This window comes from Xenia sp. Carnegie-2017, unplaced genomic scaffold (genome assembly GCF_021976095.1).
Source record: "Xenia sp. Carnegie-2017 unplaced genomic scaffold, XeniaSp_v1 HiC_scaffold_1, whole genome shotgun sequence".
NCBI lineage: Eukaryota > Metazoa > Cnidaria > Anthozoa > Malacalcyonacea > Xeniidae > Xenia > Xenia sp. Carnegie-2017.
Genome location: NW_025813402.1, coordinates 9,290,331 through 9,315,997, shown reverse-complemented (window position 1 = coordinate 9,315,997; position 25,667 = coordinate 9,290,331). Strand labels below are relative to the sequence as shown.

The 25,667-nt window shown below is 36.8% G+C and overlaps 1 protein-coding gene and 1 long non-coding RNA gene across 2 annotated transcripts; both read left to right on the top strand.

Moving 5' to 3' along the window:
* Positions 1-1,049: 1,049 nt before the first annotated feature.
* LOC124435283 (F-box/LRR-repeat protein 20-like) lies at positions 1,050-23,042 on the top strand. The gene is made up of 16 exons (XM_046985223.1): positions 1,050-1,231; positions 3,592-3,668; positions 6,640-6,694; positions 7,106-7,180; positions 7,639-7,733; positions 9,862-9,930; positions 10,937-11,032; positions 12,002-12,128; positions 15,793-15,867; positions 16,630-16,760; positions 17,984-18,044; positions 18,154-18,198; positions 19,348-19,404; positions 20,385-20,521; positions 22,014-22,089; positions 22,812-23,042. Exons 1-16 carry the CDS (start codon positions 1,163-1,165, stop codon positions 22,917-22,919), a joined length of 1,353 nt encoding a protein of 450 aa, XP_046841179.1. The 5' UTR covers positions 1,050-1,162; the 3' UTR covers positions 22,920-23,042.
* A 778-nt stretch (positions 23,043-23,820) lies between these two features.
* Positions 23,821-25,226, top strand: LOC124437295. Its single transcript, XR_006945639.1, has 2 exons — positions 23,821-24,544; positions 25,103-25,226. It is a non-coding gene; the product is annotated as an uncharacterized LOC124437295 (long non-coding RNA).
* The last annotated feature ends 441 nt before the right edge of the window (positions 25,227-25,667 follow it).

Here is a 25,667-nt window from a genome sequence, read left to right as displayed (position 1 = left end):
TTTCTCAAGTCAATATTCGTACTCTCCCCGTTTTCAGGCTCAATCACCATAATCACCATATTTTACCCATAAAACATTACGCAAAATTAGGCTTAGGATTAGTTTAAGATTAATTTTTGGATAACAATAGCATTAGTGTAAAATTCTGAGCTGTTGAATTTTGGGCTCTAGCTGTACGTACAGCTTTCAAAAGAAGTCCAACGACATGTGCTTTTTATGGCTTTACGAACGTTGCTCTATGAAAGTTTTGGTCAGATTAATTAACTTTAGATCAAGATAACCTTTGCTTCGTCAGCATCAATTTGTTCTTTTTTTGTTCAAAATTTTTTGGCAAAATTCCGCTGCAATGTTCTTGTCAAATGAGGTTACATAGTAACCAAGGACCAAGGTTTGTATCAGAGGAACCAGTTGCGGCCTGGAACCTAGTAAGGTAAGAATGTGTAAGTAGCTTGTCGTTGTCCAAAACATTCGAAAGCAGAGCGTTAAAAGTTTTTTTCTCGACATTTTCGTCAAAGTATTCTATGTGATAAGATGTAAGTGTGCGGTGGTCAGTCCAGAATGCGAGATATTCTATTCGACACCATGACTCTAAGCAACCCAAAAGTATGCGAGGGTGCTCGTACTTGCACCTAACAATCATGTGGTAAGTATGGTAACGATAGATATTAACTTAATTCTTATGAAAAGAGCGAAACGGGAAATGAAACAAGTACACCAGCAGTATGTGATGTTGGATGAGATGTTGGATTGCGCTTTCGTGCAAAGTTTGGCGCAAGAAATTATGTCATCTGCTATAGACTGGAAAGGTGAAACCGTGACACCTATATAAGTTTGATTTCTTTTATGCTTTGATGCTTTGGTGCGTTTTAGTAATTCAATTTAGTAACTGAAATCTCTCGTAGTTGTTGATAACATGAATTTTTGTGGGACTGCAAACAGTTTTAAAAGCTGGATCAATGGCATCGATAAAGCTTGACTTGCACCACTCACCGGCGATGTTCTATTCTTGTTTCCATGTCGATGTTTGCCGATTACGCCGGAGAAAACCGAGGGTCATCACGTGGTACGAGGAATCTAAACAAAATATTGCGTTTTGATAATGACTTCAGGGAAACGTCCGAAAAATACTCCCGTTCTCTAAAATTTGGCCAAAAAGGAATTGATGTTTTCGAATCACAATAGCGTGCCACATAGCAATCACAGTCGTAACAGTTCAAGGAGCCGATTCGAGGTGAGAATTGTTTTGATTTGCCTTGAATGTGCGTGCCTATAATACGAATGGTCTATTATTGTCAATACAATAGTGTTCTCTGGTCATTTTCACAATCGTTAAATTTCAATACACACACAACACGACGACTCCGTTCGTAAGACGTGTCAACTATGTAAAAATGACGATCAGTTTTGCCAATAAAGAATTTCTCGATATCTCTGGACCATGACGAATATTGCACTGGATTATTGCCGTAACAACAAGCTTGTGTCTTTTAAATTGTGTGTAAGTTGTTTCCTGCTTGATGGGAGAATTGTTTCTCATCGAATGCTCAGCAATGCCGAACGAATTGCGACAACTTGCTGACTGTGGGTGTTATGAAATTCACACGCTAAAGGCTGAAGGTTCTTTATACTACATAGCAAATACTCCTATCAGATGTCTGCTTACCAGTTTGTTGTGTTTTGCGATATCTAAACGGTCGACTTGTATACTTATGGTCTGCCCGTTATCGCTTTTGTTGTTTTTTTAATGCATGCCGCTTGTGGAAACACATTCTCTTCCATGTGATAGAAAAAGTGAATAGAATCTTACGAAAACGTATTCATTTGACCATATAAGAATACAGGTATTCGACGCTATATGTGGAAAACATAGGACAACTTCACAGCTGCCGAGCACATTGGCAGTCAGTTTTTCATATATTTTTTAATGTGTCGTTTGCTTTTTGAAAAATTTTTGGCTGCACATTGTTGCCTTAGGAAAAGTGCAGTTATTGCGTGATACTTATAGTTTGTTTTAAGTATTTCTCGATACGATTCAAAGTTACATGAGACAGACAGCTGCAATGCCGAATAATGAAACTATAATGTTTACTTGAATTAACATATTTCTTTGCTGTAAATAAGTGAGAGATTTTCAAACCTATCGTGATTGTAAAATCTTATCTTTCTTTACCGAGCATCCTATGTTTGTGTGACTAGCGTTTTAGTTGTTTTTTTTCCGAATTATATTTTTCGTCGAGGTGTTTGTGCTTCATAACACTTCGTGACATGTGCTGGAGATGGAACAATGGATAGTATATGGACGCTGAATTTGTAATTGTTTTTAATAATGCTGGTGTATGTTCCCCATGGATTGATTATTTGGGTGTTTAGTATTTGCCCTCTATCTAATTTAATTGTTTTTCAGTCACTCAAGATATTCATGTTATCAGGTTTTTGTTGCAGTGGAGTTATTGTCACTATACATCATTAGGATAAATAATGTAAAATACATGATGAGTTCCTTTAGTCAATCTTTACGCTTTGTTTTGGTTTGTTAAAATTATCCATGCTTGCATTTAAATTCACAAATTTGTCGTCCCATAACACACTGACAACAACTTGTGTTTGACAAAGCTCTGTTTAGGTAGTCAGGAAAGCCTTCATTCATGTAGTTCTTTACTCCGAACTGCACATGACTGCTCGTGGCTAAGGAGAGGGATGGAGAAAGTCATAGATAGCCTAACACTTGCTGAACCATCTCAAAAATTGGGGAGGGGGTGTGTTCATTCATATATTCAGTTGTTCCATACTGATTTCTTTTGACAGTAATTTGCCTAATTCTTCCAGTGATTTGCTTTCAAAAGAAATCGTTAGGAGGCACAACCACTGATGTGCCGGGAACATTTTATCTGAGGATGTCATTAATAAAAATGCATCATGAACATATCAAGTATTAAAAACGAGGGCCAAAGACCTGAGCCAAGCACCAAAGGTGCAAGCATGCTAAGGGGTACTAGGGACTTTCGGGGTAAGGTTTAGCATAAATGTTTTGGTGAAGACTGAAGAGATGGCATTGTGGTGCATCAAAAATTACAATTTGGGTAGAATTTATTAGTACTTAAATTGCCTTTAATATAAATCGCCATTTCATGATAGTTTTGTAACAGAATAAAATCGCTTGTGAGGTGTATTTCATGCCGATCTCACTAAAATAAATTTTGGTCAAACTTTTGAATTTTCAACTCAACGTGCAAAAATTTAACTCTATATATCACTAAGTGTTTCCATTAAGATAATTTCAAAAACGATCAAGCTTTTTTTTCATCAAACATCATCTATGAACTTTTTTGAGTCGTTTTTGTCGATCAATCGACAATCAGCAATAAATACAGACGCAGCAGTTGTTAAAAATGTAGGTTTTTACGCAAATTGGATTTTTTATAAAATGTGTTTCTTGTGTGAAATTGTATGCTCCAAATACGTTTGACTATCATTGCAAAAGCTGCGCATACTTGATAAACAGATAAAGATGTATTTTTTACAGCTCCCAAATTCGGCATCGATTTAGGCTTCTCTTTGCCAAGATTGAAGTTGTTGAAATCTTTTTTTTAGTTGCAAGTAAATCGAAACCCTGATGATGATTCAACAGGACTGATCAACAGAAAGCTTCCGGGAGAGTTGGTGCTAAGGTACAATTTAAAAGTGGCTACTCACCTTCTACCCATGCTATACAAACATTTTATACGTTTATTTGCGGCAATTTGAGCAATAATTTTCCAAAAAATAAACAATGCCTGTCAAATGAAAATTACGTCAAACTGGAAGACGGAAGCTCAGATGTGAATTTGAGACACCTGTCTTGTCCAAAAATAGAATACACTCAAAGTGTTGACGATAAATATAGATAGGAAACAGTCGAGGGTATAATATTGCAAAAAATTGGGCGGTGTTCTATGTTGTGGGACCTGGGATCGACTTTTTAGTGTATATCTTCGATAGCACTTTGGTCCTCTATCAGTTTCTGGTGTTTTTAGACGCATTTTAAAGAAAATGAGTTGTGTTCGTTCCCTAATGTGCGCCCCTCATTAACATATACCCAGAATTTGTGTTATCCGTCACGTCACTTAGCGTTTCACGCGTGTGCGGTCCTCTGACTAAATCTAACTTCCACGAGACCACAAAAGTCATAGACAAAAGGCATTATTGAAGAGCATTGTTATATTTTAAAGAGATTGTTTCAACTGAAAAGTAGTTCGTGAATGTTTTGTGAAATTTATGACCTATACACTAAATGTTGACTTTTTTGCCGGAAAGATGGATGAATTTTATTCAAACACGCCAATCTCGTCAACTTATGCTGATTTCCACGAGTGACGCGTGGAATAGAAATGTACAACAATAAAAAATAAAAAGTTCATTTAAGTTGTTTACTCAATGTAGCTATTTGAAATTAAGTCTTATACAGCTTTGTAATATTCCTTTTATACCACTAAGTTACTTTAACAATCAATGTGAGCAGCGATTTTTGCTTAAAAGGAAGAAAGAGTTTTGCTCTATGTAACTTCATTGGGAAGGCAGTTCTAAAGCAACTCTACATCGTTCAAAAGTTTGCGTTTTTGCCGTATCGTTTACGTTTTCAGAAAACAGCCGCTCGAATAGCAGAATGAAATACGAACAGCTGTCGTGGAAAAAACTTATGACTTAAGTCGGTGTTCATGTTGGGACATCTGCAATCAACATACGCGTCGTCTTCTCGTTTGTTTTTTTTTTGATATTTCGAAAAAAATTAATGAAAAAATAGGCATTCGCTTATCATTCAAGTATCAAGCGCCCATTAGTGCCAAAGAAAAGTCTTAAAATGCGCAATTTCCCGTTGGTAATTGATCTATCAATTGTTCACCACCTGCGACGATCGCGTGGTGAAGCGAGCAGCACGCGTTTTGTCGGTGCCTCTTAACTACGAACTTCGGCATAGGTCGTGGGGTTCCCCAAGAGATTATGAGATTGTGTTTTTCGCGAAAAACTTGGATCGCTGAAGGTCGGAAGCTTTTTTGTAATACAGACAACGTATTGCAAGTTGTAACAATTTGTTTCAACCAATGTCTTCTTTGTCTGTTTGTTGTTCATGTTTCTAGCGACATTAAGTTGCGAAGCCAGTTTGTTTTTCACTCCTATACCATTCAAACATTTTTGTATTCATTGACTAGAAAAATAGTCTGACAGAAAATGTCCGTCTTAGAGGTGTGCATGGTAATATTTCCGTGCTCTACAATTTCGCCAAATTGATTTCTAACGCTAACCGTCACTATTAATTACATGTTTATACATGTGGATCGTTGGTTTTGATGTTGACTTATCGCCAAGGTTGTCGAAACGTCTGTCAACGCCAACATCAACAACAGTCCTTCTCACGACACTACTAACCTGGACGATCTACATCGACAAACATCCAACATTACTCCCTCGTTCAAACCATTCAATTTAGAATTCTTACATGTTTGTAAATGTAGATCGCCCAGGTTAGTAGTGTCTGTTTTTGTTGTCCAACCTGATCGTCCAACCTGGACGATCTACATTTACAAGCATGTAACAATACTCCCGGGTTCAAACCATTTACTTTAGAATTCTTAATCTCATTGGATTAGGCTATGTTCGTGATATTGGTTGGAGGTCGGATAAGGGATCAATTTCGAGTATTCGTTGAATATGCATGAAGTACGACTAACAATCGCATTTCATTCGGATTAAAGAGTTGATGTTTGCATCACAAATCGGATTTAGGAGATCGGCTTGAAACATGACAAAGTTGCCAATGGTCTTTCCTTGCTGTCTCGTAATTTGATAGGGAATTTTACCTCGCATAAAAGCTATAAGAACAACAGGAAACGGTTTGCAATCATTTATAAATTTATTGAGGACTGTGCACCTCAATTTTTGATTTTTAATTCTCCATATTCTTTTCTGTAATTCATCAAGTTACGAGGTAGGAAAAAAAGCTGACGGCAAGCTTTCTTTAATTTTAGCCGTAACTACTTAAGGCTGATCTGCTTAGTTCGATATTTAATGCAAACGTTATTTCCTTCATCCGAATTCAACGTAAACAAAACGATTTACTTTTCTATAACGGTCGACAATATTTCCATGGCTAGCGTCTTTTCCGCTGAAACAAACAAAAAGTGTGATCGTGAACGTCTAAAATGCATTTTAATAAGGTTTTAATCAACCTCTTGCTTGTTTTTATCGAGAATTGTCAAAACCAGTAAGGGAGGTTTACAAGAACTTACCTTTTTGTAACTAGCTAATTTCGAAAATTCATCGAATTCGATTCTGTGCATCTTTTATTTGATCTCGAGCCTCTTTTATGTGACGAGCGTGTCAGTTTTGTGAAAGCTTGCGAAGTGCGTATTTTTACTCGAGCATTCATTTTTAAGAATTCATTGGTCTTAACTTTATTTTTTGATAATTGTAACTGCTATATGCAATTACATTTAAAATTTCTTTTGCTGTCTTCGCCATTAGACTCTTTCTTGCTTACATCCTGCAATCAATTTAAGGAGGAAACGTTTTCAAAAACATCGATAATGTGCTATCCGTCGAAAGCGGTCTTTGTTTTTTAGATGGCAAGTTTCATTCGTTTTTTTGTTTTTTTCGTTGATGTAGAGTGTTGTCGTTCCTTGACGTAGTTTCCCTTTGTCGCTGTGCACAAGTTTCAAAGGTGTGTAGGACTTGTTAGATTATTTTGAATCCGTCTTACAATGGCATCTTTGCTTATATAATTCCAAGTACATGTGATGGTGTGTGTGGATTATCTTTCACAGTTTCTCATTTTTTCACTCGCGGATATTGCGAAGCATTCCTGTAGCTACATTTGAGCTCTTATCAATTGTTTAAATAACTTTATTTTAAGAGGTGTTTCCTAGCTGCTGCCTTATGTGTTATGCCAGATACCCAAACAGGCCATATCTTTTCCCTTGATATCAAGTAAATTGACGTAATAATGTTAAGTTTACACCAAGCATGTTTAAAACCTTTTAAATAGCTCCAAATCTTGTAACTATTTCATTCATGAGTCGGCCCTCTTGGTTTTTGATGTGTAATTTGTAAATGCGTATCATTTGTATTTTAGCTATGGAACGTCTTGGCTTTGGATGGAAGCAATTGGCAGAGAGTTGATCTGTTAGAATTCCAGACAGATATAAGCGTAAGGGTCTATTTCTCCTCAGTTCCTTAACTTCTCTCTCCGAGCTTTTTTCTGTTGAGATCATTGTCTTGAGGATGTAGCTCTGTAGCTACTGAATGCAATTGTCTTTTTAACTGAGAACGTTTACACGTTCATTGACCGATGCTATTTGATGATGTAATCTGGTCAACGAGTTTCCGGTGAACAAGCATTCAATGCATCCATGTACTGTTTCAGCAATAAATCTCATCCAGCCAAAAACAAGACTGAGATGCCGATTCGAAATCGTGCAAAAGTATTCGTGAAACTTACATGAAGTTGCTCGAATTCAAATACAGCTTCTTTGTGTGTCGTTGCACTCTTCATGCGCATGCGCACTTATGGTTTTTAATAAGTTATTGTGATTATGCACGATGCATGTAAGTTGTTACATGTTAAGTTGGACGTTCATCTGTGATTTATCGTTATTACGATCATAGGAACCTGTCGTACAAAATCTCTCTCGGCGTTGTGGCGGTTTTTTGAGGAGGTTATCGCTGAAGGGATGCAAAAGCGTTGGAGATGGAGCGTTGAGGTACGACATGTCGCTTTGTTTGTGTGGTGAAATAAGACTTGTTTCCTTATTTGTGTTGACGTAATACATGTTGCCTTGTTTGTGTGATGACGTAACGCATGTTGCTTGTTTGTGTTTTGTCGTTTGATTTGTTGCCTTTTTGTGTTGACGTAATACATGTTTCCTTTGTTTGTGTGATGACGTATAGCATAATGCCTTGCTTGTGTGATGACGTAGGATATGTTGTCTTCCTTGAAAAAAGGGGTGAGGCATGTTGCTTCGTTGCAGCGTTTTACCTAATGCGACATTTTGGACGATCTTTAAATTGTCATTTTGATAACATTTGTCTTGAGCCCGGTTCACACGAGTAAAATCGGCATAATCACAACCGAACACAACACGTTAAACCAATACAATGAAAGAAGCATATGAATATGAATATTTTTTATGAATATGAAAGGTGTTTATTATCCATCTTCAGATTAAAAAGTACGATGAATTTACATTGATTTTCTATATATTTATCATACTAATTAAATGAAGATATGATCTTCGCACTTTGTTGCACAATTTAAGCAATCGTCTCAGGACCTGAAAAAATCAGGTGACTCAACGGGATTTGAACCCATGACCTCTGCGGTGCCGGTGCAGTGCTCTGACCAACTGAGCTATGAAGTCACACAGTGGTGAGCAGGTCAATATTGTTGGGCTGATGTTTTCTCGTGAAAGGAATGTCGTATGAATGTATGAAAGTGCGAAGATCATATCTTCATTTAATTTCAAACACCGCACTGCATAAAACATTCATATTTATCATACCATACTAAGAATTACATGTTAAATTTATTACATATGTTTACAAGATCTAGCAGTAAAAGATTGTTTATGGCGTTTGATCCGAGATAAAATACTAAAGTTTTACTATTACGCAGCTCGTGCGAATTTTCTTTGGGATAAGGTACTAAAAATTTGTATGGATTATCAGGTTCCACTATAATCCTTTTGATCTCTTGGGTATTTGCTAGTTCACGCCTGCTTTTCAAAGATGGCAAGTAGTTTTTATCTAGTTGTAAAATTCGTAGACTTCTTGTTTGTATTTGAATTGACTTGCTGTAAAAAATGTGGAAGTCCTGCCCAGACAGCCGATGCATACTCTAATACTGGTCTTATTTTTGATGTATATGTTAATGATCCAACATCTGAAGGTAATTGAGACTTCCTACAAGGTCGAACATGATATAGTCTTATATTTGCCTTGCATGTAATTTGGTGTACATGTTTATTCCATTTAAGATCATTTTGACATGTTACGCCGAGAAGTTTGAAATTATTAACTCTTTCTATTTCTTCGTCACCAATAAATATGGGGGGTGGTTCTTGTATTGAATCCTTAAATCATATCCACTTATCCTTTGTTTTTTTTCGGATTCAGAACCATTCTGTTTTTATCAGCCCATTTCCGTAATTCGTGGATTACATTTTGGATGGAACTGCATTCACCTCTTTCAACAATCTGGTCCTGAGTGCAATCATCCGCATATTTAGATGTATTAGCATATATTTCTTTATGAATATTGTCCTCTAAACATATGATATGATAAGGCTCATGATTGCACATACACATAGGGGAAAAAGTCAAGCATAAGCTGAAAGAAGACCAAAACAAGATTCGAACAAAATTCTAATGTCTATATCTTTTTAAAGCTTTAGAGCAAAAAAAAACGAAAGTTTTGACGTTCATGCTTATATTACTCGTGTGTATTAGCCCTCTAATTTTACTGATGTACTGATTTAAATGGTCCTTGAAAATTAAGTTTTACTACCTAAGAAGTAGTCAAGACTAGTAATTAGTGCTACGTGCGTTTATGTTGTTGCATTTAGCATACCGGAAGGTGTTCTAAATTAAACGATTTGCGCTAGACAAATTTAACCACTTCTTTCATCATGCTCTTTTAATTACTTCTTGCATTACTTTACATAACTGCTTTTTCCACTTCTTTTTCTTAACCACTTTCTATCACACTCTCTTAAGCATATTGTCCATCAATGTCTCTTAAGCACTTTTCCATCACTTTCATCAAGTATTCATCTTCTTGTTTCGTGAAATTGCGATTTCTTCGATGTGTTTTATCCTTGTATTTCTTTATAGGACATTTTCATATGAATGTAGAAACATCGAAGAGTTGATTCTTGAGGGATGTAAAAAGATATCAGATAAGTAAGTAGGCCTAGAAATCTTTTGATAATGTGAAAGGCAGTGCGACGACAGTTTCAAATAACTTGTGCAAGTTTCGCTCAGTTTGGCGAGGTTTTTGTTATTCAGCTTACTTTTCTGCTGTATCTACATCTACAAGAGTAAAATCAGCGCAAAATCTCTCATTGTGGCTGTTGCAATAAACTAACATATTTCAGACGTGAATTCCGTACGCAGAGTGCGACACTTGTGCAAACCGCACTTTTGCCTTGCTCTAGCGAGCAATATAGCAGCATAGCTGCGCAAAAATAAGATTTTTTGAAGTAAAAAAGTCGTTCTTTTCATGTCGGTTGATGAATCTCAACCCTGGCAGAAATATGGTTAATTGTTGATTTGAGGATGTTCTCCACTTCCAGTGCTATTTATATATATTATCGTATATCAAAATTTTTTGAAGCTTTTACCACAGCTAATCCTCTTTGGGGAATATTTTAGCCTTAAATATACTTTAGAAATTTCTACTCCATAACGTTGTTACAGAAGTAATTTGAGTTTAACACGACCCTATGATTTATTTTGACCTACCCTAGATCCGCTAGTGACCGCGATGTAGATCAAGCGCAACACCGCAACGTGTCAAAACTGATTTTAATTGTTAAGGCTCGGCCTTGTGTTTTTTGAATAACCCCGACAGTGCACAACGCCACTCCACCCCACAGCAAAGAAATAAAAAATAAGACTGGGGGGTTGAAGTTTTCGGACCGACTTGAAGTGTTCTTATGTGATAGAAAAGCGTGCGTCTTTTATTTGACATGTTCCTGTTGATGAGTAAATATACATGATTAAGCTGTTGGTCTGCCTGCAAGGTGAATAAAATTCCACTACCCTTAATCCACCCCTGCCCGCCCACCTGGAACTTTTCTCCTTCTACCTCTTTCAAATCAGTTTTTGTAAAACAACATCAGCAACGAAGTGATACCGTTGTGAGCAAAATCATTTTTGCTTTCTTTTTGTTTTGTTTTGTTTCTAGGACGTGCACTAATCTAAGAAACTACAGCAGAAATCTGAGAGTGTTGGACCTATCGTCTTGCCCTCAAATAACGGATACTGGATGTACTGCGTTCAGGTTTGTCGGTCTCATCAGACGAAATAACGATCTAGTTACCAGTTACCGTGTAAAAGATTGATCAGTCATCCACGTGCTTTTTGCGCTAAGTTTCCATGTGAACTTTGCGGTATTGTGATGAGTGGCGTCTCGTTCAAACGTGATGTTAAATTTTCCGGGGAGGTCGAGTAAATGCAATATATGTTCGTTGTGTTTTAATGTAGTTAGTCATTGCATCGAAGGTTATTTAGGCAGTTTTAGCTGTCCTATTTAAAAATCCGTCAAGTATTATGCCGAAATCACAAAAATTTTAAGAAATCGATGTCTTTGTTGTAAATTTGTAACATTTCATCGTCGGTTGCGCAAAGGATCTTGCTACAAAACGCCCGATCTTTCTTGAAGAGTGTTGTGTAGGAAGCCAAAGATCAGTCTTCTCATATTCGTATACTCGTTCACAAACTCATGTTCATACGTTCAGGGGTTTTTTTCAAAATGCACTTATGCACTTACTGGATTGGGTAATGACTCCATATTGATATTGAAGTACTTGTTGGATGAATTGAGCGTGGGCTGCACTAGAACCCAGTCCCTTAGATGTCTAACTACCGAGGCAATGACGCCATTTTGAAAGGTAACAAATAGAAAAACTCAAAACCTTTCAAGAAGGCGGCTTACCTCACTCTTTACTATAGACTTTTGGCAGAGTCAGCTATCTAGTAGATTGGGTTCTAAGTCATTGGGGCCGCAGTGTCGTTCACGTGCAACGAAATTCGTTGCGAGTTGCTGTTTGGTGCTAGCGATTTTGCATGAAAATTTATTCATCCTCCAGCCTCTTTTTAGCTCCCCCGTCGTATAAACCCCTCCGGGGGGCGCTTAATAGAGCAAATACAGTAGTTGGAATGCTGGCTTCAAATTTTTGTCAGGTGGTAGCATTCCAGTCACGTTGCGTTGAATGGGTTTTGACTGAAGATCGTGCTATTGTCTTTGCAGTAACGGATGCAACAAACTGGAATACATCAATCTATCCTGGTGCGGACAAATCTCTAGAAATGGTGTGAGGTCCATATCTGAAAATTGTTCGCATTTAAAAACATTTATCGCAAAAGGATGTACCTTGGTACGTAGCAATTCGATCGTGCGTATGATACTGTAGCTAAGTTCTGCTAGCCGTCATAGGGTTTTTTTTATGAATCCTGACAAATATAGATTTGTCATGATTATAAGCGCCATTTTGTCATGATTATAAGTGCCATATGCGTGTTTTTCATGCGTAAATTTTTCTGATTTTGATTTTTGGATATCATTTGTATGATATTCGTTCACTTGAAAGGGAAATTTCTTGCTGAAAGTGGAAGTGCGGATGAATGTTTTCGATTGTCATAGCGTTTAGTTCATTTTATTAATTCTGCATTTACGTATTTCTGTCAAATGTAACAAAATGTTGACCGGTATTTATGGCGATCAACCTCTATGTAGCGTTTTTGGAGGAAGCAACAGCATACAAATGTTAAGTGTGCACTTGCATAGAAAAGCAGCGTCGTAGCCCGTGGCCCCTAACTGTATTTAGACCTATACTCTATAAATCGTACTCTGTTCACCAACTACAAAAAACAAAAGATTTTTAAAGAAATGAATAATGCATGTGTTGTGAAATTTGCGTAGAAGGACTAAAACTTAAACGTTGGGGGTTTTGGCTCAGGTTTTAGTTGTGCTATGCTGCTGTAGAAACGTCTCCAATTTTGTCCCCTGTCCAGTGTAGGTCAAAATATACCTTCTAGATATTCATTTGAAATTCGTCTTTCTGTACAACAAACATTGCTTGGAAATTTATGTGAGGACAAAAATATTGCCAATAAGATAAGCTTTAAAGTATTTTCATTAAATTGGAAATGTATTCGTAGTAATGTATTCTGACCTACATTGGATACGCTACAGCATATTTTCTCCATATAAGTAGTTCTAAAGTTCAGTGCGTCAGTGCTTAGATACGGTGCTTTGTCATTTATTTGCTGTTTATGGCTTTAAATGTTATCAACATATCAACGAACTGGAGGAAATCGTAAACAGCCTAATGGCCTTGTGAGGAACTAAATTATTGATGATTAAGCAAATGATAATTGCCTTCGTGAATTTGACCAAAATATCATTTTTTTGCTTGATCATATGCTCAAATGTTGTCGCATTTGACAAGTACTTCCAATTCTTTTTATCAATGCAATGATAGTATTGTTTAATTTTTTAATGTTTTAGTCCATTACATAGACATTGGGCTGTCTATGTTGAGATTAACAAATGTACCAAATTTTTTGTTGGCGTAAAAGGAAATGCCAATGTGTTCTTTCTGAATAGATCAACCTCTTAACAGTGCTAACTGTACTAAACTGTACTATACTGTACTATGCTGTACTACAGGGGTATAAAAGGTAGACAATGTTGAAAGGCTCGGTATACTGAATTTAGCCAAACATGTCATATATTTGTTCTAGTATGAATACTTAAGCATCCTCGGTTCTGACACTAAAAATAAACACACAATTCAAACGCGAAAAATGGGAGAGCGGTTTGCAAAAACCGCATTTAAAGGGCTTGTGCAAGCAAGAATGAAATCAAAATCGATTTTTAACACCTCATTCATGCTTGCACCAGCTCTACCAAATTCAATTTCTGCAAATCACTCTCTCATTTTCTGAGGTGGAACTATCTTTTTATTTTTAGTGTCAGATTGAACTGCGGATGTTAAAGTACACATACCTGTGAGATATTTGGCTAAATCCATGGTCGTTGAAATTTGTTTACTTTTTGTATCTCTACACCCTATCTACACCACTGTACTGACGTTTTTCGCCAACTATATTTTTGAACAAATGCTGATTATTAATTCTCTGGCATTTAAAAGGTGGGCTACTGTTTCAATGCTATGTTCCTTGCATTTAGATTATTTTGTTTTAAAGGGGAACTCCACCCTCACATAATATTGGTCTTAAAAGTTCTATTTTTATGCAAAGGTTGCTATATTTCAGTATTTCAGTAAAAGGGAATTGTAAACCTGTAACTCTTCTGTGTGACAAAACTCAGATAGCTTCTGCAGGTCTTTTAGAAGCCTCTTGTCACAATTCACCTTCTCTGCAGCAATATATGCTTGTGAAGTAGGAGATAACCACTTCTTCTGCTTGTTTCTCTTTCTGTTGTTGGTGGCAACATTGATGAAAATATGTGTTCCCTCTCCAGAAATGCTTGTTGTTGGTTAAGGATACACTTCCATTTTCCCACCAATTCTTCTGCATTCTTGTTACAACTTGCAGAGCACCACAAAGATGATTAGAAATGGATTTAATCCAATGGGTCAAGTCATCATTTCCCTTAATGTTAGCCTTTGTTAGTTTTTTTGTTACAGATTTAGACAAATGCCACACATCATATTGGTGATCAATATGAGGGTGTTTGTTTTTCATAGCACTGGCAATTTTTGTCTCAAATGTGACTTAAAAAAGGGAAATTATGTACAAATAATTGGGAAACTATAAGTTCATACTTTACGTCAAGGAAACTACACCTAAATTCTATGCACGAAAGGCTAATCTTACAATGGTTTTATGTAGGATTATTTTTTAACCATAATGAATCCAAATCACACAACCATGTTTTATTATTGTTCAATGTTATTCGTGGCAATAGACTGGTTTCACATCAGTAGAAACTGTTGTTAAGGTTGAATTCGCAGGACAAGCAAACGAAGCAAACGGCATTACAGCACAGTTTCCACACAAATAAACCTTCGTATTTTTTAAAAAATAATATTAATCGATATTTAAATTCTATATGTAGTGCGGAAACTGTGCGATGATGGCCTTTATGGATGTGAAACCGTTCTATTAAAACAGAATACAAATAACCAGCTCAATACTTGCATGTAGGCTATAAAAGTTACTTGTGTATATACCTAAGAATTAAAAATTCTGACGTTTCGAAAAGAAACATTTTGTGATTAGGAGAAGCATTTTGAGTCAAGTTTGTTATGACTGTGCAATGACTTTACATAGAGCTTTGAGTAGCAATTGACGATATGATGTCAAATACAAGCCGCTGACATATTCCTGCTCCTAAGCACCGGATGCCCTAGCTGCAGCATTTCAACTCATTTTTTGTGAAAATATTGAATCAAACAAACAGAAAAATTGCCGCATATATATTTTCACGGGACAGACAAAGTTTTAAGACAAACATTATGTGAGGGTGGAGTTCCCCTTTAAGAATTTTGAATACTGCGTCCTAGTATTTAAATGACCCCGGCTAACCGAGATTCAGTGAGGCGTGAAAGGATTTCGAGGCATTAAAAAGAATCGAAACTTCAAGTGAAAAAATTACAACTGTTCGTTAAGCGCTACAAGTCCTTCCTGTTATAATTCTCAAATCAGGCCAAATTAGTTGTTTTCATTTTAAATGCTTGGCGTATTTATAAAGTCAGAATATTGTGAAAATGCTCAAGAAGATTGATCTGATGATAAGTATTGAATTTTTTCCATTTGCCAAAGTCGTTTATCGCTTCGCTGAATCCCGGCTACCCGGGCTCATGTAATCAGCCCCTAAGTCCCAGGTGGAAGTAGCTCATTTTCGTGTTTTTCATATGTGGATATTATAGTATCTCCAACGTACAATAGGGATTATGAAGTATAGCACACGCTCGAGGTACCATAGGATTTAGTGAAAGTGGCATACATTTAAGATTGTTTTGCATCAGAGTGTTTATTTTCTGATGGTATATTTTCTTTTCCGTGGTTAAGATACAAGACGAGGGAGTCCAACATTTGGCACGGAACTGTATTGGCTTGCAAGCGCTTAATTTCAATAGCTGCGAGGTATGTGGTTTTCCTTGTGTATAGAAAGCCTCTGAAATATGCTCAACTCCCATATATATTACCGTAACTGCGTAAAAGCACTATTGATATTGCGCATTTAAAAAAAACGACAAGTTTTTTTAAAATAAACATGTTTCAACATCTTATGATGCCATCTTCAGTAGTATAAGGAATATTATGTATGTAATGAATATATATAAGATGTTTTTCTTAAATATCTGATAGGTCGAAAATTTCATCTTTAGGGCCTAGTTGGGCAGTTCTACTTTTCAACGTTTTCTTTGATTTTTCGCTCAAACGATGTCGTAGAACGATACAACTCTGCGGCTTCTAAATTGGAAGTGCGGTCTTTCAAGAAGATTTGCTATAACAGCTGTATTCAGAATAACGAAAGCTTCAATGCTTACGTTCTCCCTTTAACGTCACATCCGGTGCGAAGTCATCTACTTCTGGGCCAAAAAAAATAAGAGTTTTGTCTTATCAAATATATTGCAAATGCTCTTAGAATCGATTTTACCATCCGAAGAAGTCCTGTTCCTGACCCGGATGTCGGTGCTTCGATGAAAAGTGTACAACACTTTGTAAATTGCTAATTCTATTGTGAATCTAATTGTGAATTTAGTCGTATTTTTGAATTGGATGACGTCGATGCCTTGCCGGTATCTTGAAGAACGGTTATATAAATAAAATATGACACACGTTAACGTCTTATGAACGTTTATCTTGCAAAATTATGGTGCGACTGAATATTTTTTTTTGCAGCTTCTTACGGACGCGGCAATAAGAGCCGTCGGTAAAAACTGTTCAAGTTTACAGTTTCTGTGTGTTTCCGGTTGCATTCATCTCACCGATGCTTCACTGCAAGCGCTTGGCGAAGGCTGTCCAGATCTTAGGTACGCACAACGTTTTTCATATATCATACGAGCATGACCATGGCAGATAGTACGTAATTCATTGGTTGGTGTACTAGCATGAATTAGAGAGATAGTAATTCATTGGTTTCTTTACCAGCTTAACCAAGAGAGATATAGGTTAATCTTCGAGCATGACCAAGGAGATAGTAACTGATATTTTTATTCACTCGCGTGACTAAGGCCGATGGCAATTTATTAGTTTATTTACTACCATGGCCAGACATAGCATAATCTTCTAGCATGACATGGGAGATGGTAATTCGTAGGTTTTTTTACCAGCATGACTATGGGAGTCCACCAGCATGACCAGGGAGGATAGTAATTCATAGGTTTATCTATACTTGCATGACCAATATTTAAAACGTCTTTGATTGCGATTCACTATAATCCTTTTAATTGATTGCATGTGCCAGACTTCACATCGAAAAACATACTTCCTCTTACATTACTTGTGTTGTCCATATTTGCAATCTAGTCAAAAATAGTTTTCCCTTAGCAACGCTGGGGCGAATTTTCTGGGGCGCACACAGGCCCCCTAAATTCTCTAGCACCCCCAAGAAACTTCTCAAATGTTATTACGCACTGTAGACTATTATAATAGTATTAGCGGCTGGGAAATTGTTCAGTAATTCTGAGAAAAAAGTGCAACTTATCATTTGAAAGGCATTTAAATAATTAAACTATCACCATTTGCAATTGTGTTAATATTCATCACTTTGCGCATTTTCGTTGAATTAGCAAAACCAAAATAAATTACTAAATGTGAAGTAGCCTGTTGCTTTGAACTGTTGTACGTACTCCTCTTTCACTCGTCGTTGGCAATATTTGGATATATAATTTATGAAGCTTTGTTGATTATTTAACGTAAAGTACTGTACAGATACACAACTGGGATTCATAATTAACTTTATAGAAATTTTTTAAAAAGCTATAACACTTTGATTACTAAGCCTATAAATCTACACCGGCTCGAGGCCCCGGCACATTTGCTAGGACGATGAAGCACCCCACTTAGAAATGTTGAATCGAAGAAACTGATCAACAATAACACGCGGCCATCTCCTTATACTCCTTCAACACTTTTCATTCCCGAGCGGCGACCTATTATCTTCTGTTCTGTGACTGGGGACTTGATACATCCAAGACGAAACTCGTGAATTCTGTAGGATTGTTTGTTCTCAATTTTTGCCTCATTTTTGCAGGACTATAGAAGTAGCGCAATGTTCTCAGTTGACCGATGTTGGATTCAGTAAACTGGCTAAGGTATAAACATAATGAAAGTTGGATTTTATTTATGATTTTGCAGTCTTCATTTTGGCCGCGTAGTGCTTTGTTGAGAATTGAGAATAATCATTTCTGTACTTTTGTTTAGGGCTGTCATAATTTAGAGAAAATGGATTTGGAAGAATGTTCATTGGTGTGTACTTGTCGAGAGTTATGTGCTTGTGATTTTTTAACATTATGTGAAAGTTGCAATGACCTAGAACCTAATCTACTTGATATCTGACTCCGCCGAAAATCTATGGTTACGAGTGAGTTAAGCCGCCATCTTGAAAGGTGGCAAAACTGACGATATTTACGATTAATATTTGCTTTTTCTGAGTTGATATACAGTTGTAAGTCGATAGTCTAGGTTTAGTTTTTGAAATGTTTGATAGGATTGGGTTTTCAAATCTACTTTTAGCTTACTTTTCATCTTTAGTTTTGTATTTTGCCACCTTTCAAGTTGGCGTCCTTGTTGGCCTCACCTTGTTACGGTAGTTCTCACTTTTAGGCCTCACCTGACATCTGGAGGATTGGGCTCTAAATCATTGTTTGTAAAGCGAGACCAAAACTTTCATTCCTTAAAATCAAATTTGATCTTTAACTCCTCATTTCTGCTTGGGCAAGCCTTTTAAAATGCGGTTTTCGAGCTTCATTTTTTTGTTGATTTTAGACTCTGACGATACTAAAGTACCCATTCTAGGTACTAATACATTAGATATTTGGCTAAGTTCGTGGTCTACTCAACATTTCAAAATCGTCCTCTTATTTTTAATACACCATGTACTATCAAAACGGTCCACATCTACACGAATGAGAAAATCAGCATGGGGTATTCAGATTTATAGTCTAGCATTTAGATGGCTAGTAGGGCATTCTGACGGATAGTTGGGTATTCAGATGGATAATAGAGCATGAAGTTTTTTAATTATGAAACAAAGACTTTGTCTTAATCACAAATCTAAATATTGCCTTCAAAAGCGTAATTGCCTTGGCAAATGGACAATAGTTATAGAGTTTTATAATTAGAACAGTATTAAACAGTTCTTTCCAGAACTCTTGGTTTTGTCTTTGCTTTCTTAGGTTTCAAAACTCTTGGGGACCCTATAATTTTTGGCTTTTCACCATGGCAATTGCGCTTTTTTATAGGCAATCATATTTAATCAAAATTCAATTCGTACTTTCAAATTTCGACTTTTGCGAGAAGCTTTTGTTTGATGGCAAACCGATTCTAGTGACGAAATTAATGAAGGAACGGACTATTGGTTTTCATTTGTGATTTCGATTTCGTTTTTTTTTTCAGATTACAGATGCAACACTTGCGAATCTTTCCACTTGGTGTTCAAATCTTCGTCAATTGGTATGGTAGTGGCATACGTTATATATACGTCATACTGCGTTGACTCAATGCAATATTGGCACTATTGTAGGCTTTCGCATTAGTTAGCTGCGTCTTACAAAATTTATTCGAAAATGAGGATCGCTTTCTAATTTCTGCCTATCGAAAGGCTTTCTCATCTTTCTGAAAAATTGGTTGCGACAACTGCTTGTCGGGTATATACACAATCGAGTGCACACCGTCTTCAATATTTTGCAATTTTTGTTTTCATCCACAAAATAAGCAGTGCAAACAGTTGTCCCGATCATTTTATCAACGAGATGAAAAAGACATACAACCTTTCAACTTGCGGAAATCGGCAAGCAAGCCTCATTACTGACTTCATATTTCGTTTTATTCAACATCACACTCCTTGTGTCAGCCGTTCTGAAACTGCGAAGTGAATAAATTTGTGTAGTGTAGTTCATTTAACTAAGGGGAAAGTTCCCGTGGATATTGCACAGACCCTACGCATTATGGTCCGTGATGTAGGCTAGTATGATAGCGTTAATTCACATCTTTTTTCTATGCTCTTATCTACGATGATGTGACATGTCTACAGATGCCCCGATATCGGCGTATCGGCTCTAAAATAGAATTATCGGTATTTTTTTGCTCATAATACCGATATTTAGACATTTCATTGATATAGAAATACGATTGAAATGAACCATAGTTTAATGGTTTAAGGCATATCGGCTCTAAAATAGAATTATCGGTATTTTTCCTGCAGTGTAAATGACCACTTGGAATATTATATTTTTTTGTCAAACGAACGGTCACTGGTGAACATAAAGTGGCATAGTTTATAATGTTTAAGTTTCGTAAAATAGCATAAAATATCTGTATCGGCACGATATCGGCATTTTAACATAGGTACATCGGTAAAATCCTATATCGGTGCATCACTAAACACGACCTAAACACTGTGACATGTCTTAATGTATTTTCATACCGTTCAGAGTTTGTCCCATTGCGAGCTAATCAGCGACGATGGTATCCACAGATTGAGTGGAGGTCATAATGTTGAGGAATACCTCGAGGTTCTAGAGTTAGATAACTGTCCGGCAATTACGGACGCCGCATTGCATCATCTAAGGTACGTATCTTCTTTTATCTGTCTCCGATTACGGTAATGAAAATGAGACGTCGCTTTAAGTTCCTGTCACACACTGGTGCGTGTAGCACTAGCGTTTGCACAGGGATGGATTTAGGGGAGCGATGCGGAGATGCGCAGCCCCCAAGCTTTGGCTAGAAGGGGTGCAGGGAGGTGCGAATTCACCTACGAAATATTAATGTACCAACCAATCAGGCTAAGACAACCTGTCACATTTTTTCTTAGTTTAACATCCATCCGGAAAACAGCGTGTGGTAAATATCCCGCTTATGCCGGTGTATACACACACATACACTGTAGTCCTAACTGTCCAGTTGACCAATTCGATGCTTTGACCAATGATAAAATTGATCATGTCATTAGCCCATTATAATTTTGTTTGGTATAGCCAATCTTCAATTTGTCGTGATATTGGCCATATTTGCTATTGGATAAGGTTAGGGTTGTGGTTAGGGTTAGGGTTAGGGTTAGGGTTAGGGTTAGGGTTAGGACCAATTATAAAATTGGTCGTGTCGCATAACGAATCTAATTTTGGTTTATCTCAAATGAATTTGTCTTCAGATTGCTGAGGCTTTGTGCCGAGGGATAGGTAATCTAAATATGGTCATGTTGTGACAGGGTTTTTAGAAAGAATCTACTCTGTCGTTGAGAAAAAATACGTTGTACAATTATTTGAGGTATGAAGGGGAGTTTAATTACGTCGTCTCATGAGAATGCGGAACAGGAAAATGTTATTGAGCCGACGTTGTGTTCTGTGAGTGCAATTAGCCAACGTCGAAGTACCTCACAATTAAAACTTGCTAATCCGTAGCCAATCAGATTGCCCGAAACGTGTATCGTAGAGTTTTCTATAAACAGCTATAGTCTAGAAAGCCATTGTCAAGAAAATTGAGAACGAGCAATAAGAGATCGATTAAATTGCATGATTTGTATGGGGTGGGGGGGTGGCTTTAGTTTGTACGTGATTGCATAGGTTTCTTTGCGGATGTCACCGTGCCATTTCTGTCATTTTTTGCAAATTGTGTTTCTTTCACGTCGTGGTGTGACGATATTTTTTACAAGAGTGCTCCATTAGACAAAAATCACAAATGCTTTGCCTTAATTTTTTGGAGTACTATTGTTTCTCAGGGAAATCGACATCCTTCCTGCAAACATTTCCGCACCCCACCTCAAACCACCCCACCCCCTCTAGTAAATTCATCCCTGCATGAAAGTAAGGATGAACGTCATTTCTGTTGAGGAAATGTTGAAATTATTTAACAATTACATGAACGAGATGAAGATTATCGGAAGGTAGTTCCGTTGAAGGAGAGCGACCGAGTCAATCATTGTCTCGCAACTCGAGCTATCCTGTCCTCAGTGAAAATGTTTCATCGAGTTCGATGTCAAATAAAAACCATGCGTTGTTTGTTTATAAAGTGAACAGAGTAGCTAATGAATTACGAGTTTACGTATAGTTCTATTAATTTTGCAGAGACTGTAGGTCGCTGAAACGTATCGAGCTATATGACTGTCAGCTGGTCACCCGTGTTGGCATTCGTAGACTTAAAGTGAGTGGATTTGCCATGGGTGGATAAAAAATAGCCCACCCCTTTTAAAAATTGTCGTAATTTGTGGTTTGCAGTTTGTCACATTTGGAGAAATGTGTAGAAATAAACGTAGATTTGCTGTTGAAGAATAAACTAAACAAAAAAATCGTCAGTTGAAAGTCAATCGGATCTTAACAAAATTTAGCAGGATGTAGCCATGCTTCTAGATATGTTTTCAACCAGCTTTGTTAGTTGTTCATTCCATCTATTTCCAATCATTTGAAACAGTTCATTATTATTTCATGGTTTTTCATGCCATTTAATTCTACCTATAAGTTTTTCGTAATGTTCAAATCTCGCGACTTGGTTCGCCATTGCGTCACACGAACCTTCTTACTTTTACGATATTTTGAAACAATTTCACTTGTGTGTATGAGTTCATTGTCATGTTGGGACGCACAGAATAAAATACGTTGTATAAAATTTCATTTCTAAAGCTTATAAGCAGAGCAAGCTATAACAAAACAGTTTCTTCACGATCGTGTAATCTTAATCTTGTAACATTTGTAGCGGTGCTATTTTTTTTTGTCTACCCATTGTATGTTCTTGCCGAACGACTTTTAATACCCAGACTGTACAAGCCTCGAGATTTTTTACTGTTGCCTTCACAGTTGCACTTATAAACAAAACGTTTCACACAGAGCACAGATGCCTTAAACTTTTTCTTTCTTCTTCCATTCCAGACACATTTACCAAATTTAAGAGTGCACGCCTACTTTGCTCCTGTCACGCCTCCGCCAAGTGTCGGTGGTGGTCGTCGTCGTGTGTGCCGTTGTTGTACGTTAGTTTGATAGTTTGTACTCACACCAAGTATATGTATATTTTCAAATGGTTTTAATATTGTACTATATGGAGTTAGAAAGTAATTTTATTCAATTTTTAGTCAAATTATAACGACATGATTATACGTGGCATCGGGTTCAAGAAGTTGAAAACAAATTTGAGGTAACATGATCTCGTTCAAATCTTGTCGTCTGTCAAGCGGATTTAGAATTGCGTTCCGCTGCTGCAACCTTCGCCCTCCTTCTTTCTTCCCTTCTTCTTCCTTCTTCCCTCCTTCTATCCTTCTCCCCCTTCTTCTTCCCTTTCCTTTCTCCCTTCTTCTGCCTTCTTCTCCCTTCTCTTCCTTGTGGATGAGTTGTTTTTCCTTGTTTGCTTTTAATTATTTTTGTCCTCGAAGTAGATATCAAAGTAGAAATGCAAGCAATCCAACGAAAGAAAAATAATTGTGCTTCAACAAGGATTCTTGCACGTGAAACGAGGAGGTTTAAATTCTTCTTCATTAAAATGTCCTGTAGCAACGTTTTTTGCAGTGTTACAGAATTTCTCGTTTGCGTCTCAGCCGTTGGGTTGTACTAAAGATCCTTGCTTCTTCTGTTTCATCTTTCTTCAGATTTAACCACGAGCATTTTGATCCGTGTCTTCATTCAATCCTTTAAGAAATTTTTTTCAAAATCCTCATGACAAAGCAGGAGAACAGCATGTCAGCACTTTATCACTATTTACAACAAAATTCTTCATTTCATTAAAAGAACTAGTATTATAATTGAACACATGCGAAATGGATCCCTGTCTTACTCCGATGAAAATATCACTTTGAAAAGACCGAATGTTCCGTACTTTTATCGATTGTGATCTATGAATCGAGTACTCCCTGAACCAAGCTGGTTCAGATCCCTTGACACCGTACAGTCACAATTGATTGAGACATTTTGGATGATCATCTCAAAATGTTTTAGACCGATCCTGATAAACAAATTTCATCATATAGTCGGGAGTTCGTTGATCTTTTCTTTCTAAAACCAATTGTGATAATAGTTGGTTGCCTTCCGTGAAGGAACAGAGTTGCTTTTGTACAACTTCCAAGAATTTTAGACATTACCTGAGTTATTGACGTCAGTCATATAATCCTAAGGATTAATATACGAAATTATTATATATGTTGATTATTTCCTAGCGATTTACTTGAAGTTGCAGATAAATGCGGGCAAATAAATATAGACCAAAGTTGAGCATAACGTCCATTTTAAGTCCTAAACTTTTTTGTTATGCTTTCTTCAGGAGACATTGCCCTCTTCTCTGAACGCTTCTGAAGACATTATATAATAGTGGTTAATGTGTATAAATATTCAAATTCTAATCAAAATGTATGAAGTGGAAACGAGTGCAATTGCAGAGCAATGGGTAAATTTTATTATTTGACAAAAGAAGTGATTGTCGACAACTAGGTTATGAAATGATGAACAGCAAGAAGTTTATATAAAAGATCACGTGGAGAGCAAAATCAAGAAATCATTGATGTTAACGAGGAATAGGCTGGTCACTGGAATGGATTTTTAACGGATATTGTACGGAAATTATTAACTAAAATAACGGAATTACAGGGAGTGAACGACGTCTATCAGGCAAACAATATGTAAGTGAATCATGCCTATCCCACGGGTATACTATGGTGCATATTTTGCTTTTACGCCGAGAAATGCATGTAGTGTATATAAGTAGCTGACATTTGTAAAGTGAAAATCACTGTGACGAAAGAAAATTTCAACTACGACACTTAATACGCCATTCACAATTTCCTTAGAACAATAGTGATTGGTTAAAAATACACACTCAGTCAAAAGAAAGAACCTGTGGGGGATTCATCTCTGTTCGATGCATACATAAAAAGCACGAAAGCTCGTAAAAGTAGCTACTTGTCATTTAAACAACCCAACCTAATTGTGAACAGGAAGCAAAAACAACAAGTGAAATGGCAGAGGAACGATGAAATCGAATTCGACAAAGTGAGCAATCGATTCTCACGATATCCAATAATATTTAGAGATAATGTGGCTGCGTTGTCAAATATGCGATGATAAACCATGGTATTGAAATGCAGGATATGACTCGTGCAATATATACGACAATACAATAGAATGCATCTCAAAATCTTAGTGATAAGAAAAATTCATTTCCTATATGTATTTTATAGAAGAAAACAAGTCGTTCTCTTCAAATCCTGATCGACCAACGTCAAAGTAGAAATGTGTCATTCTTGACAATATCCGCTGAAAGAAATCTTCATTGCTTGATCATAAGCAATGCTGTTCGTCAAAGAATTGTTCAGACAGTCTCTCTCTCACGTGCTGTTCATCAAAGAATTGTTCAGACATATTTGTCTCTCTCTCTATCTCAAAAGAAGACATAAGTAATTATAAAAGTATTGCTGATTTATGATCAAACTGACATTATAAATGTATGTAAATATAATCATACTATGCTTTCATTCTTTCTAACTACTTTTTTGTATGCTTTATATTTTTACAACTGTGATTACTTGCTTTTGTTACATTCTTTTGCTTGAAATTCAGCAATAATAGTTTGCGATACCTTAAAAGTAAGTTTTTTGCAATAAAAACTACGAAGTAGGAATGATACTCAAATTGCTCAATGGCTACCAACGAACTCTCTGGTCTAGTGCAAGACACAACCTTTCGAGGCTGGTGTGATCACGGCACCAACAACTTTACCACTCGACCAGACGAGAGACATAGACA

Excerpts from the sequence above, each read along its gene's own strand:
- LOC124435283 (XM_046985223.1), top strand. The coding sequence starts at position 1,163 with ATGTTTTCGAATCACAATAGCGTGCCACATAGCAATCACAGTCGTAAC. Across the intron at positions 7,734-9,861 it reads GTTGGAGATGGAGCGTTGAG|GACATTTTCATATGAATGTA; the intron begins GTACGACATGTC and ends ATTTCTTTATAG. Across the intron at positions 9,931-10,936 it reads TGTAAAAAGATATCAGATAA|GACGTGCACTAATCTAAGAA; the intron begins GTAAGTAGGCCT and ends TTTTGTTTCTAG.